Source organism: Lissotriton vulgaris, chromosome 12 (genome assembly GCF_964263255.1).
Source record: "Lissotriton vulgaris chromosome 12, aLisVul1.2, whole genome shotgun sequence".
NCBI lineage: Eukaryota > Metazoa > Chordata > Amphibia > Caudata > Salamandridae > Lissotriton > Lissotriton vulgaris.
The window spans coordinates 450749443-450764482 of record NC_141700.1 but is presented as its reverse complement, the minus strand read 5'-3'; the positions used below and the strand labels follow the sequence as shown (position 1 = coordinate 450764482).

Here is a 15040-nt window from a genome sequence, read left to right as displayed (position 1 = left end):
AGGTACACTCTTAAAGCATCCTGTAAATGGAATGGAAAATAATAAAAAAAAGTTTTAAAAAAAAGTGTGATGTGATGTTTTCAAAAGGTGATTCCGAGACTCTGGCTCAGAATTAAAAGGATGTAGACTGACATATCATTTCAATATGAGGTGTTGATTGGAGGAGACAAAATTCATAAGTTGCAACTGTGAGGAATGGGAACTCTGGCGGGACATTTCCAGTTATCCTGACATACGTTTTGTAGGGATATTAAGTATTAATTAGTTTTAATATTTAGCAAACTCACTTGTCATCAAAATAGCACATGTTTTTTCCAACTTTGTTTTAGGCTTACCAAGGCCAGTAAATATCTTTCATGTACGGAAGAATAGTCTCAATCATGTACCATAAAAATACTGGTAGCTCATGAGAGGCTCCCTATGATAGATGGATGTATAGTTTAACATACATTAACATATATTTAGAACATGTATTTGAGACCAATCCCTTCTGGAGGATTTGACTAGATTCAGAGTAAAGGAAGTATTTTACGACAATATACAGGATACTATATTACTTAGAGTAGACAGTCAAAATTACATGGTACATAGAGAGCAATCTGTTTATATTTCACTAACCTCCTCTATCACCATTTATAACATCTTGGTAATATTGTGAACAGATTGAAAAATGTCAGCAGACATGCGCACTTTTGAAAAGAAGAAATAACTTATTTTAAATAATAAAATAATTGAACACTTAGGATTGATGCAGGGTATTATAATTAAATGTACTATAATTAAATGTACAACTGCAATAACACGATAAAAGCAAAATCAACTTGTTGAAATTAAGGCATTATGTAGGGGAATCTATGCTATGCTAACATTACTCAATGTAGTCCTCAAATTCAAAATGGCAACTCTGCATGCTGCCATATTTCAGTGTACAGACATCTTGTAAACAATGTTTTGACATGTAATATCTCGTTCACTGGTTCTTATCTTTAGAGTCCTGTACCACACTGTTCTATTATTGTGAGTGAATGTTGCCAGGTCCTCACCTATTGGGACCATGGTGTGATTCTTATGAGAACTTGACTTTGTATACTAAGGAGTTATTTTTGTAAGGTGCCTGAAAAGCACCAGGGGGGGGAATTGTAATATGTGAATCTATGGGATAGTGATGAATAATGTGATTTCAGAAACTGGATCGTTCTTCCTTTAACCTGATTGCTCCAATTTGTGCTATTCTAATATAATTATGTTCATCATGGTTTTCATTGCATTTTGCATTATAGAAGAAGCCAATTTCTAAGGTTTGTGGTCTCACCCTCCCCTGAAATTTCGGAGGTAGCACTAATTTTAACTGAACCATATTTTGTTCTTCCATTTGACTATTTGCATTTTATTCTGATCATCACATTATTATATGATACTTGATTAATTGACTGACTGGCTTTCTGAAATTTCTTAAAATCTTTATTTTTGTATAGCTCCACTTCAGAAGCACCGACTTCTTAGGGGATTTAAAACCACTCTTGGTGTGTTAGAAGCTCTTTAAAATTGGCATATTAGGGAAAAAGTGCCATCAAGCCCCTATTATGAGTCTGGTGTATTAATGCATTATTTCAAGCATTAATTTCAGTATGCCTGATCTTAGTAGTTAGGTTTTTCACATTTGGTTTTTCCTAGTGTAGAAAAACTTGACTCGATGTTTCAGTCGGCATAACTGGCCAGACAAATCGCATGAGACTTTGGCTGCAGAGCAGTCATGTCTCATTTTTGTTTTTCTAGCACGGAAAGGCATACAGTGTCTGTATTGGCATCGGGAACAATGCTTCTTTAGTCCATACATTTTCTAATACTGTGCCGCCTTTTTTGATGCTTACAAAACAGCAAAACATATTTTGCAATATCTTGAGGTAGAGGTAGGAAATCAGGTGTTAACCAACAAAATGCCAATTCCGCCTAGTGAAGTTATATTATCCCCTGAAGTACCATCCCGTTTACGTATTGTTGATCTAGATTCGCTGGACCCAAACTTATTGGAGAATGTAGTGCCAGTGGTTAAAGTCGGGAGTGATTCAGAGGGTTTAAGCAGAGGCCTGACAATGTTGTCATGGAAAATTGCGGGCCTTATGGATAAAATGGTTTTGCCAAACTGGGGAGACTTCATTGACTCCCACGGGATTTTCCTCTTTCAATAGACTTGGGCCCTAAGACCTATCCATAGGGTGGGTTTTGTGACATATTTTGAGCCAGCAGTGAAGGGCCCTAGAGGTAGAACATCGGGGGTTTGCGCCTATGGGTGGGGACTCACCTTGAATGTGTGGTAAAAAGAGTTAACACCCATTCCCCAGATATACCCTGTATTCTCTTGACCATTAAAAATGTAAAAAACTGGCACTTATTAATATCTATTCACGCCAGCTCAGTATGGTGGTATTTCTCCGACCTTCGATTCTTTGGGAAACCTCTTGAACTCATTCATGGGTGAAGTGGCGTTTTGATTGGAGGGGATTTCAATTGCCAATACGAACCCCTCAACGGACCTATGAAATCCATAACTGCGGATGAGGATTCAATTTGGTCAATCCAACACCCTAACACTTATAAAAAGGTGGACTCCATTAGTACTTCAAATGACGTCCCTTACACTGACCTCTTCTATAAGGGCCTGTAAAATGTGGTTCCCGAGCGATAATCCTGGGCTCCCAACATTTGAAAGATTGGGACAGGAATCAGTAATTGGTTACTTTTTAATTAGTGTAGTAATATGGTACAAAGTGGTAGATTTTAAGGTCGTTCAGGGCTTTGAAAGCGACCATAACCCACTGACCATTAACCCCTTCCATGCTGATGACGAGCTCAGCTCGTCATCACCCACGGGTGTCGTGTGCTGATGACGAGCTGAGCTCGTCATGGTGCCACTAAAATGGCATTTTCCAGCACAGGGGGGGGAAAACGCCTAGCAGCCAAGTGGTTAAGTTAGATCTACAAATAAACGACACAGACCAAGGCTTTTTTACGCCCCCCTCTAGTGATCTTAGAATAATAAATGGTGGGAGGCGTATTCGCTGGGCTACAATTATACAATCCCCAGACACAATGGCAAGAATCTATAATAGTATTATTCCCCTAATAGAAAAGGCAGCTATTGTTACTAAAAACACTTTTGATAGTAGTTTTGGAATGATTTGGGAAAAATCCACCAGTAAATGGCTGTATTGCTGGGGGATTTTTTCTATTGCCCTCGGCCAACTAAATGCAAACCCCGTGGGGATTAAAACCCGTGGTTCAGCAGGGGTTGTAGGGAAGCTAAGCGAACTCTCATATCATCCCTTAAGGGGGGTGATTCATTATGTATTAAGGCAGCAAGGGCTGATTTAAAAATAAATCTTTTTATTGCAAAATCGGAATTGGAAACAGATAGATGGCAGCCCATCAGGCCATTAAGTCTGCCCTAGACGGAAAAAACGTAAGGGCTTTCTGGAATTTGGTTCATACAGGGAAGACCACAATAGAACCAAATATCTGTGAGGAAGCCTGGCGTATATATTTTTTAAATCTTTATAACATTTCACCAAACGAACAAAGTGAGATCCCGGTATGTCTTTTAACTGCAGACCCCACATGGTGTATACCACAGTGTACAGCGGTTGAGGTACAGTTAGCCTTAAAAAATCTTCAAATTAACAAAGTCCCAGGATTATATAGGAGCCCCGGAGACCTGTACAGAAGTGAACAGGCAGTGTGGGGTCCCTATTTACAACTGTTATTCAATGCTATTCTTCTGGGACTCCAAACCCCCTGTATCTGGGCCGGGGCCGAGATAATACCCATTTTCAAAAAAGGTTCACCCATGGACCCTGCCAACTATAGGCCAATCAGCCTCATTAACGTATCCCAAAAAATGTATGCAAGGGTACTATTACAACGATTACAGGAACGGATTAGCGACCGTGGGTATTTTGACCCCGTTACAAGCAGGCTTTAGGGCCAAAACTTCGACTATAGACCAGTTATTCAGGCTCCAGTTAAATCACTGGAAGCATGTTGTTTTGGAAGGAGGGAGCCTATACCTAACCTTCGTCGACTTAAAATCAGCATTTGATATGGTGGACCGAAGCCAGCTGTGGAGTATTTTGCTGGCTTTGGGGGTTCCACCATACTTATGCTTTCAGCTTAAACGACTTCATGAAGGCAACTTTGCTAGAGTGAGGTATGGCAGGAATGGACAATTGACGGTCCCGTTTCCTGTTGGAAAGGGGGTTAGGCAGGGTTGCGTGTTGGCGCCGACCCTCTTTTCCCTCTTCCTAAACGGGTTGATAGATGATTTACTTGCCACCAAGGACATAGCCTCCCCGAAACTTGGCCCATGCTAGGTTTCCCGCATTAATGTTTGCGGATGATACCCTGCTGCTTTCAAAGTTAGCTATGGGTATGCAGCGTGTTTTAAATAAATTTGCCCAGTTTTGTAAAAAAAGATATTTTGTGGTCCATATTAATAAAACTAAATACATTGTTTTTATTGCTAACTCCATTAATTGTCCGTATCCAATGAATGATGGAGGCTGGTCCCCTGGAAAGGGTGCCTATTTTTGATTATCTGCGTCTCTCACTGACTGAAAACATGGGGTGGGGCCCTCAGATGGATAAGGCCAACTTAAAACTGACCCAGACAGTTGGGGGAATTATAAAAGTCCAAAAAATCTGTGTTTTGAAAAACATAAGCCCAGCATTGAAAATGTATAGGGTTCAAGCTAGGTCAACCTCCCTCTATGGGGCGGAATTGTGGGGGCATAAGGACCATAATGCTCTCAAAATAATTGAAAACAACTTCCTCAGACAAATTCTGTCTCTGCAAAAAACACCCCGCTAGTTCCGCTCAGGATGGATTTAAATATCCTTCCTGTTGCGGACCTTATCTCGATACGTCCGCTGCTTTACTGGCGGCGGTTGTGGACTACTCCGGAGATGTCTAGCTTCAGGGAAGAATTAAAAGTGGTGTTGACCTCTCTAGGAGCGGGTAGTATACCTTGTCTTTCTTATGTAAAGCACTCTTTCAGGGCAATTGGCATGGCAAACCTTTGGATAGACCCTGAAGTATCCTGCCTAGCCATTTCCAAGAAATCCTTGGCAAATGCCCTAAAAGAGTATAAACGGGCAAAAATCTTCCAGTTAGCGAATCCAACGAGCCTTATGTACAGGTTTCTTGATTTTAAGAGCCACTATGAATTTGAAGGGGTCCTGGATTCCATACAACCTACCTTAGCAAAGAAGTTGTTCCTTCAATTCAGATTTGGAACCCTGCAGCTACTTGCGAACACCAACAAATGGTCGGGAGCTCCTATTCATCTGTGTCCTGGGTGCCACACAGAGGAAGAATCTTTTATTCATATTAAGTTCTTCTGCGTGGCATTTAAACAACCTAGGTCTAAATGGATCATTCAACTTTGTAGGAACCTAGTCATCAGGAACTATCTAGTTTTCTTTAGGATCTTAAAAACTGATACTGATCCGGTTTATGTGGTCACTGTATCAAAGTTCTTATTTGCTATGTGGTCAAACTGTAGGAATTTACTAAAATTGGAACAGTTTAAAAGTAACGAATAGTAATTCCCCTTCTGTCATATCTAGCCCCTTGATTTAATTACGGAGAATTTGATCAAGAGGGAGTCTTGTTGGTATGCATCTGGGGTTTGAGTGATGTGGGAGGTTAGTTTTAGAGTTTTTAGAGTTTTATATACTTTTACAGCTAAATTATACTTTTAAAGTGTGTTTTATCAACTATGAAATCCCATAATGACGATTGTAAATTAATGGTATTAATTTATTTGCCCATCTGCCAGTGTTCATTAGAAATTTTTGGATTTACCTTGGATCTGTACTAATAATTGTCGAGAAATGAATGTGCTTTTATGGCTATATCTACCCGCAATAAAGTTTTGAAATGAATGAATGAATGATATCTTGAGAAACTTGTTCTTTTATTCAGACTCGCCACACTGTGTTACTAGCACAAACATCCTTTTTGGAGAGCAGCACGACTTACAAAAGTACAAAATCAAATAAAATGAAAACAGTGAATGGCAAGTAATTGTAAATCTTCTTTTGTGGTGTCATAATCCCCCTGTATAAAACTGGGAGAATTTTTTTTCAAACCTAGCACAACATAAAATATAATAAAGATGAAAAACGCTTCAGTAGAGTAAAAAGATAACTATCATGATAGAAAGGACTTTCGCATGTGAATTTTATTTGTAGGTCAGTTCAGACAGTGTCAAAAAAGTGTCTTCACTTTGGGATCCTGATACTCAGTGATGGATATTCATGAGGTGGGAGGGTACTAAAGTAGAGGAAAGCACATGTTTAATGTGGTCGGAAAGCCAGTGTAAGTCATGCCTGATCCTGTGATAACTTGTGGTACTTACCTTAAAGCACCAGAGTACCCGTTGTATGGCTCCTTGTCACTCGGCAGGCACTTTGTGTCTTGTTGTTTGATCCCAGGAGTTCCCTTGCATAGGGCACACAGTGTGGAGCCACGGTCTGCTCCTGGCGCACAACTGTCACCAAAGAACTCACCTGTCCAGATCAAAAGACAGCATTAGGTGTTAACTGAGGCACATATTGGGAAACAAACTGGACAAGCCCCCCCTCAAGGTGTCACCACTCCCTCTGGCCCTGCATTTAAAGCATCCAAATCTTAAGTCTGCGGGGTGCACTGGCTACCCTCCAAGCACACTCTCTACAAGTTCAGCTCCCACACGTTACACTGTGCACTTATATTTCCAACCCTTTCACCTGTCTTTATGCATTGCCAGGGTATTATGAGGCACTAGAAAAATGCATTCTTGACATGAGACACACTGGACATAAATGGAGGGTTCTGATGCTGAATTAACGTATACATTTCAGTATTATAATATACGCAGTGTGAAGAAGATCGCCTCTGGATGCAGTGTGACACCAACTGAAGGACTCAGTTTTTGTTGCCTAATTGGGTAAGGGAAGAGAAGCCATTTCAGAACTTACGAACAAGGAATTTTATATAGAGTCAGCAGAAAGAAATGCAACCAGTGACCAGATTACAGAAAGTACCCTTCTTCCTTCATCCCTGGAGCATGTTTGTAATAGAGAAGGGGCTGCAGAGACGTTTGCAGCCCCTTCTGTAATAATGATCTTGCTATCACTACATGTGCACCAGCGCGATCTGCAGGTAGCAATCCCCCATTGTTAGACCCGGGATCACTGGTTGGCTGAGGTAGGTACCTTAGGCCAAGTAGGGACCCGCGTTCCAACATCAGGGAAAGGAAGGTCACCTTCTTAGATAGCCCCGCTCACCCCCTCGGTAGCCTGGCACAAGCAGCGAGGCTTATCTTCAAGGCAAATGTGTAAAGTATTCGCAACCACGCTCACAATAATCCAGTGATGACACCACAAATAGACTCCACACAAGTTTTATAAATCGAGTATAAACTTTATGAAAAAAGATATACGATAAGACCACACAATATAAAACCAACGTATGAAAACCATTGTGTAATATTTCTCCTGGCAAGTTGTTAGGCCAGCCAGCTCTTGTAAGTTCTGGCAATGTCAATTAGCACTTCTAAACATTCTCCTGTACTCCTAATGTCATATCATACAGTTCGTATTGCTAGAATCAGGCACTTTTGCAATGTAAAAATACTGTAATGCATAACGTAGCAATCAGACACTCTGCAATGAAAAGAATGCAATGCTTAACGCAACAATCAGACACTTTGCAAGGTAAAATAATGCAATGCGTAATACAACCGCCAGCTATGTTGTTCTGCAAAAATAAGGCAAGGAGCTATAAATATGCATCTTTATTTTTATATATTTATAATTCTTTTGTTTATTTCTTGGGAAATTTTAGACTAGTGTATGTTTAGCAACTTTGGACAATGTGACATTATCTGAATTGTTTCTTATATGTTTTTATCTGTGATTTTATGGCCTTGTCAGGCCGAAATAAAGAAAGAAAAAAAAGAAAGAAAAAAAATAAGGCAATGCGTATACAATAATCAGGTATTTGTTATGTAGGAATAATGCAATGCACAATACATTAATCAGGTCGTTTGTTATGCATAAACAAGGCAATGCATCATATGACAAACAGGTAGTTCGTTATGCTGAAAAATGCAATGGGTAATACTCTAATCAGGTACTCCGTTATGCAGAAAGAATGCATTGTGTAATACGGCAGTCAGGTACTCCATTCTGCAGAAATGGAATAATGCGTAATACACTCAGTCCCGATCACCGAGACTTACTCTCTGCCTCTCCGTCTGACCTGCGGTCAGCCTCTCACAGTTGCCCCTAAGACAGTACGTGTAATCCCAAAGTTCAGCTTCGTACTCCGGCCCCTGTACCTCCACTCCCTTGGCAATACGGGCTGCGATACGAGCCGAAGCAGAGGCTTGCGCTGCAAACACGGGAGAGAGGCCAAGAGCGTCTCCCTCGAGCCCGCGCTCCGCCCTAGAAGTCCACACACGTTACCTGTTGGGCGTGCACTCACTCTCCTCTCTCCGTCCAGTGGCTGGGTCTCCAATGCAGCTTTTGTGAAATGGCAACGGTGGCTCGGACTGGTAACGCAGCTCCTCCGGGACTGCCGGTCCGGGCCACTTCAATTACGAAAATGTCAGGCTGCCTCAAAGCACACGCACACAGCGTTGCTGAGTCATCCTTCACTCCGGGTGCACGATCACTGGGCACTCCACACACAAGTCTCAGCCTGCACGAAGATCCCGTGCGCAGCGCCGCTGAGACTCACTTTACTCCGTGCACACGATAACAAGGCAACTCCTTATGAAGGTTTCACTGTGCACAATGCACCCACACACAGCGTTGATGAGACTTAATTGGATTCCGGTGCACACAATAACAAGGCAAATCCCCACAAAGGTCTCACAGTGCACAATGCACACGCACACAGCGTTGATGAGACTCACTCGGATTCAGATGCACACGATCACTGGACAATCCCCACAAAGGGGTTCAGGCTGCACACGCACAGACAAAGCCACTTAGGCTCACTTGGATGCCAGGTTCCTACGATCACAGGCAGTACTTACAAGGGTCTCAGGCTGAAACAGGCACGCTCACACAGCACTGCTGAGACTCTCCTGGAAACTTTTGTGCTCCTGTGTTTCCGAACAGGGAGCCAGCTCACCTCAGGCCCTTTGGGATAGTTATTTCAGGACACAGCACACAGAAAAGTCCTTCAAGCAGGGGGACACAGCACACAGCAAAGTCCCTTTAGCCTTTCCTTGGTTGAAACAGCAAACTGCAGGCCAGCCCCAGATCACACAGCAGGGGTCAGTCCTATCCTTCAGTCGCTTCAGTTGTTTCTTCCTTGGCAAAGGTTTCTGTTGACCACAAAGTATCTTCAGTATTGTTCAATCTTGATCAAGCCATTCTCCAAGTTTCAGGGGCTTCAGCACTCATTGGTATACCCCTCAATGGCTTTGAGGTATTTGTGTTCAGGGGGCACTGAACCCTGTTCAAACCAGTTCTGGGTGCCTCCCTGCCAGTGACACCTTCTTTCTTTGATTAGTGGGGGTCTGGATTCTCAATCACTCAGCAGGAGATGGGATAATTGTTTTATAGCAGCAACCCACGCCTTTTCACCTCCAGGGGCTTGTCCTCCCCCTACACTCCAGATGTAGGTCAGCCTGTTACTGTCTCTCTTCCTACCCTGGGTCAAGACATTCCCCAGATCCTATTGCTTCCAAATCCAGACAGTCAATTCACAGCCAGGCAGAGACACACAGAAATGTCAGAGCAAAAAAACTCACCTCTTCTAAAAGAGTGGCTTCTGAACACACTGTGCAAAACCACCTACATAAAAAGATGTGTTATTACAGGGAAACACAGTTTACAATGCTGCTGTTACCACGCAGGTAGGTATCAATGCGGTCATTACAACGACCGCGTTGTTACCACGCGTGGCTTTACATCGCAAGTCATTTCTACGACTTGAGCTAGGTGGCGTGCAACACCAGGGAATGTGTTGGATTTTAAGTCCAATACATTCCCGGCTGTTGTGCTAACTGGAATAGGAATAGTAATTTATACTATTCTTAAGTCCAGCGCGCCATCTAGCACAAGTCATAGAAACGACTTGCGATATAAAGCCACGTGTGGTAACAAAGTGGTTGTTGTAACGACCGTGTTGTAACCTACTGTGTGGTATTTGCTAGCATAGTAACTCATACATTCGTTATTACATTGTGAGTTCAGGCATACTAAACTTTACCTTTCCATCTTAAGCTTTCAGTAAGATAGGCTGGAAAACATACTACACAGCCTTCCCATTCTGTCCTATGGGCAAGATGGCCTTTCAACAGTGAAAAACGAAATGGAGATTATTTCACTGCCAGGACATGACACACACCTTAGTACATGTCCTACCTTTCACATGCACTGCACCCTGTCAAGGGGGGACCCTAGAAACAGTCAATTGAAAGAAGGGGAGCATACATAAAATGCTGGCATAAAATTAAAGAAGCAAAGGAAGGGTCCTTGAATAACCATCTTTGGACTGAGTTACTTCACCCTAAAAAATCGCCAGCTAGAGAGTACCTGCAGGAATCCATCAAACTTTTAGGGCTGACAGATCTTTGGAGTATTACCGTGTCACACTCCATATTTAAAAAAGCTGTAACAAGGTAACCCGCCAACTGTCAGTTATAGAGGACAAAAACACGATATCCAAACTATCTCATGGATGGGTCGTATTAAATACGTACAACACCTTAAAACTGCAATCATACTTGAACATCAGACTAAAAACCATCACCAAGGAAAAATTCCTAAAACTCCCCTTGGGGATTGGCGCAATTAATCAATTTCTTCCTCCATGGGAGAGAGAAGGCGGTGACCAGCTGTATCGCCTTTGTGGCTGTGGAGTGGAGGACCTAATTCATGTTATCTGCATCTGTAAAGACCTAAGGGATATAAGAACAACCCTGTTAAAACCTATGTTCAGACAGTATGGAGTTAGGACCTGCAGACAAGCGGCACTGTCGCGTTCTAATCTAGGACCCCGATCAATACTGTGACCCTATGCCCCTATACGGCTATAATCCGTTTATGCCATTATAGGGGTATAAATGGATTATAGCCGTATAGGGGCATATTTCAGAAACTCGTCTCTGGCCTAACACGATCAGAGCTAAGCATGGGCGGAAAATCCGTTTCGCTCGCGGATTTTGCGGATTTTCGGTAAATTCGCAATCCGCGAGATTCGCGAATATCCCGCAAAATCCGCGAGCAGCGGATTTTATGGCTTGCTCGCACTGTTCGCGTGAGTTCGCGGCTTCCCAGTACAACTTCGCACCCCGCGAATAAGCGCTAAATTGCAGAAATACGATCTTAGCAAAACTGAAACTACTTAACAGGTTCAAAAGTTCAGGCTCATCATTAGTAGCCATTTCCTGTAGTGCTTCCTGAGGGGCCCCTCCAGAGTTCAGTTGCCTACTTGCAACTATTATGTGACCCAGCTCTGAACCTCAGAATAGTTACACATATGCCACAAAGGTCCTGAATTACAGCTAAGGGAGACAAGCAGGAGCCAGGCTGGAAGTTAAAATCCATTAATCAGCCCCTAATTCATTATTGTCAGTTGGGGCAGGGCAGGTGTTGTAACTAATTTTGCAACAATGGAAGCACTTAGCAAGTGCAAAAGATCACTAATCAGGAAGCACTAAGGAAGCAGGTGCCAACTAAAAAAATATTCTGTGACACATTAATCAGCCCCAAATTAATTCAGGTCACTTGAGGCAGGGAAGGTGTGCTTTGCTTTGCCACAATAATGTACACTGACTGGACAACCAGAGGGTGCTGTGATGAAACAGAGGGTGGCATGGGTGGGCCAGAGGGTGGCATGAGTAGTCAGAGAGTGGCAGTGATGAAGAAGAGTGTCCCAAACAGGCTGGACACGTAGAAACAACAAGTTCGCAAAACTTGCGACCCGACAGGTAAGTTCGCGTTTTGCGAAATTGTACAAAACCCTCGCGAACTGGCAGAAACACGCGCAAACACACAAAAAAAATCCGCAAATTCGCGAGAATTCGCGGATTTTGCGAATTGCGAGTTCGCAAATCCGCAAAATTCGCGAACGCGAGATTCGCAAAATTCGCCCATGCCTAATCAGAGCCACATTTCAAATGACACAGCAGAAGCCACTATTTAAGATTCCTAGATTACACTCCGAGTTCTTCAACAAGATAAAACTCAGCAACCTGGGAAAGCCCCGCTTGCTATGTTTTGATTAGTAATAGAACTCTAATGAGCACTGAGAGACAATCACTTCCTAGTGACATCTTTATTGACGTCTTATATCCAAAAACTTACATCAAACCAGGCGCCTTTCAGGTATAAATATTACCAACGTTGCCTTAAGCAAACGCTGCCTCAACGACATCGATGATAGCGATGGCGTGGTGAATACAGGAGCAGAACAGCTGTCCCTTGCAGAGCCCAGCAGATACAAGCTGCCCACGGACGCTGCCCCTCCTCCTCCTCGACGCGCTGAGAGAGACGCTGTCTTTTCTCCTGCCGAGAAAATCCAGCTCCGGTGTTTCCAGCCTACTCTTGCGAGTGACTGGGATATCGAGTCCTGGAAGGAGATACAAGACCTCCAACATTCTATTCCAGAGGTATGGTGTTGACTAAACCCTTAGAGAGAATTCTTGAAGCAAACCTTGGCAAAACCAACTTAACTAAAACTGCTACTTACTCCCTCCCAAGTATTAGGCTTAGGTCAGGTACACTGGGGTAGGCGTAGTTAGAAGCACCAGTTGAGTACGTTAGTCAAATGTATATATGAATGTATATATTTTAATCATTTTAACCATTGTATGGCTAAGAAACCATATCAATGCTTTTACAGTATTATTTCGCAATCCTCATTTTACTGTACGCACTTTTTATAATAACTAGTCTTGCAATTGTGGCAATTCATTTCTCTTGCACGAGAAGAAAGACTGTTCAATAAATAATACCTTTTTATTGAAAACGCCCGTCTCTCTATTTCTCTGCATCTTGGTGAAAGTAATCAGCACAACTGACCGAGTAAAATAACTGTCTATTGTTTCACACGACTCTAGAGATTGACTCTTATTCTAAGGAGCAAAGTTGTCATGTTTATGCATGCGGTTGTTGGAAAACTGAATCCCTTCTTGTCTGTACCAGGGAAGCTGATCACTTCCTATTCAGTCAAGAAAGTTTCCAGTGACCTCTGAGCTAGTCGGTAACAAATCCAATTAAGTTTAGCATAGTCAGTAGAGACCTGGAAGACCACACTTCTACGTTTATACTACTGTTTGTTATTCCAATGCGCAGGGCCTATAGGGAAAATAGGAACTACACTACATGGCGCCCAACGTTTGGTAAGGCGATAAAACTAACGCAAGACGTTAGAGTAACTCAGTCGTGCATTTTTCACACAGACCCCTTTCTACCGTAAATACTCCAATAGACGTCTGGAGTGGGTGAAAGGTTAAAATCTGCCCGATCTTAGTAGGAAGAGATTCCTATGTAAAGCTCTGGTTTATTCAACTTTGAAGGATACAGTATTCCAAAATATTGTGCACCTAATCTTTGTCTCCTTGGAGACCTGCTCTGCAAAAAACCTTTCTGACAATAAAAATGTCAGACACTGAAAACGGAACAGCGGGAACAGCAGTAAATGCGACTCAGCAGGGTCCCGATGAAATTAATGAACCGGGTGCAATAATAATTCCGGTACATTTAAGAAAATCTATAACGTCAAAACTTATAGAAAATGGACTGACCACACAAGGTGGCACAGTCGTCTTCGTGATAGAGGCACACGAATATCGGCAGACAGAGGTATTCTATTCTTGGATAAAATTTCCAGCGGCAAACACTGCAACACACGAGTTCCACTAATACAAAATAGGGGATCCACCGGAAGAGTGCGCTCCTTTCGAGGAGATTGAAATCCCATTAAAATACCAAGAGCACCTGCTCTAGTTTAAAGGCGCCCTAAAACACAACGATCATATTACCAGGCTCGGTCCACTAGGTAGACCAGGAGCAACGTGGCCGGTTCTAGCCAGCTACACACCACATCTGGACATTGCAAAAATGTCAAGAGATGAGCTGTTAATACAGCTAAAAACATTAATCAAAATACATAGACAATTAGTCCAATATGTAATGCGGACTGCAACAGTCCAAACTGCTGTTAATGTACCACAGCTGACCCCTCATCAGGGGAACACAAATAAAATTACACCACAGAACATACAATCATGTCTTGGTAAAACACCCATAAAATTGGAACAAATTCCTTTCTGGTTAGCGCAGAAAATTACTCAAATAGAGGCAGTATTTCCGAATACTACCCCTATTGAGAAACACAGAATCCTGACCATCTGCCTTCAAATGAGGGTCGCACCACACGTGGAGGACTGTGACACTTGGGGTACAGTCTTTGCTTCCATTTACACAAAACCACATGGTGTTCCGTCAATGGCGGTAATACCAGAAGTGCTAAAACAGATTCAGAATGAATACGGTCCAGAGCCTGCTTTAACTCTTGGTATGAAATTACTGAAAGACTTCAAGCAGGTCTCAGCTATATTACTAGCCAATATAAAAGGAGAAGCAGCATCTGTGGCGATCCGCCAGAAGTTGAAGGAAACAGATATAACAGATCAACCAATTGAGCTTCCCAGAATTATAGAAAAATGTTATGAAGAACTAGGTAGAGACAGCTTGGGTGGAAAACCAGTAAAGCCCCAACTGCTCGAAAATCCTGAAAAATTATTTATTAAAAATAATTCAAATACTCCTAAAAAGAGCTGGGATGGAAATAAACAATCCACTCCCAAGGAAAAAGTTTTCCAGTCCAGAGGAAGGTCTCCTCGACGGAGGGAAAGAACTCTGACTCGAGAACACCAGTCTCCCCAGAGGGAGCCCTCTGAGAAAAGATATAACCTTAGAAATGGGGATAATTTGAAGAAGCCTGATAGATATCAAAGTGTTGATACGCGTCCCT

General features: G+C 42.4%; 1 protein-coding gene across 1 annotated transcript in view; it reads right to left on the bottom strand.

Annotated features, from left to right (window-relative positions):
• Positions 1–15040, bottom strand: part of LOC147676740 (serotransferrin-B-like) — a 95149-nt gene that overhangs the window by 46105 nt on the left and 34004 nt on the right. The window contains exon 6 of the mRNA XM_086945564.1: positions 6417–6567. Within this exon, the coding sequence (XP_086801690.1) occupies positions 6417–6567 (151 nt within the window). The remainder of the gene's footprint in view (positions 1–6416; positions 6568–15040) is intronic.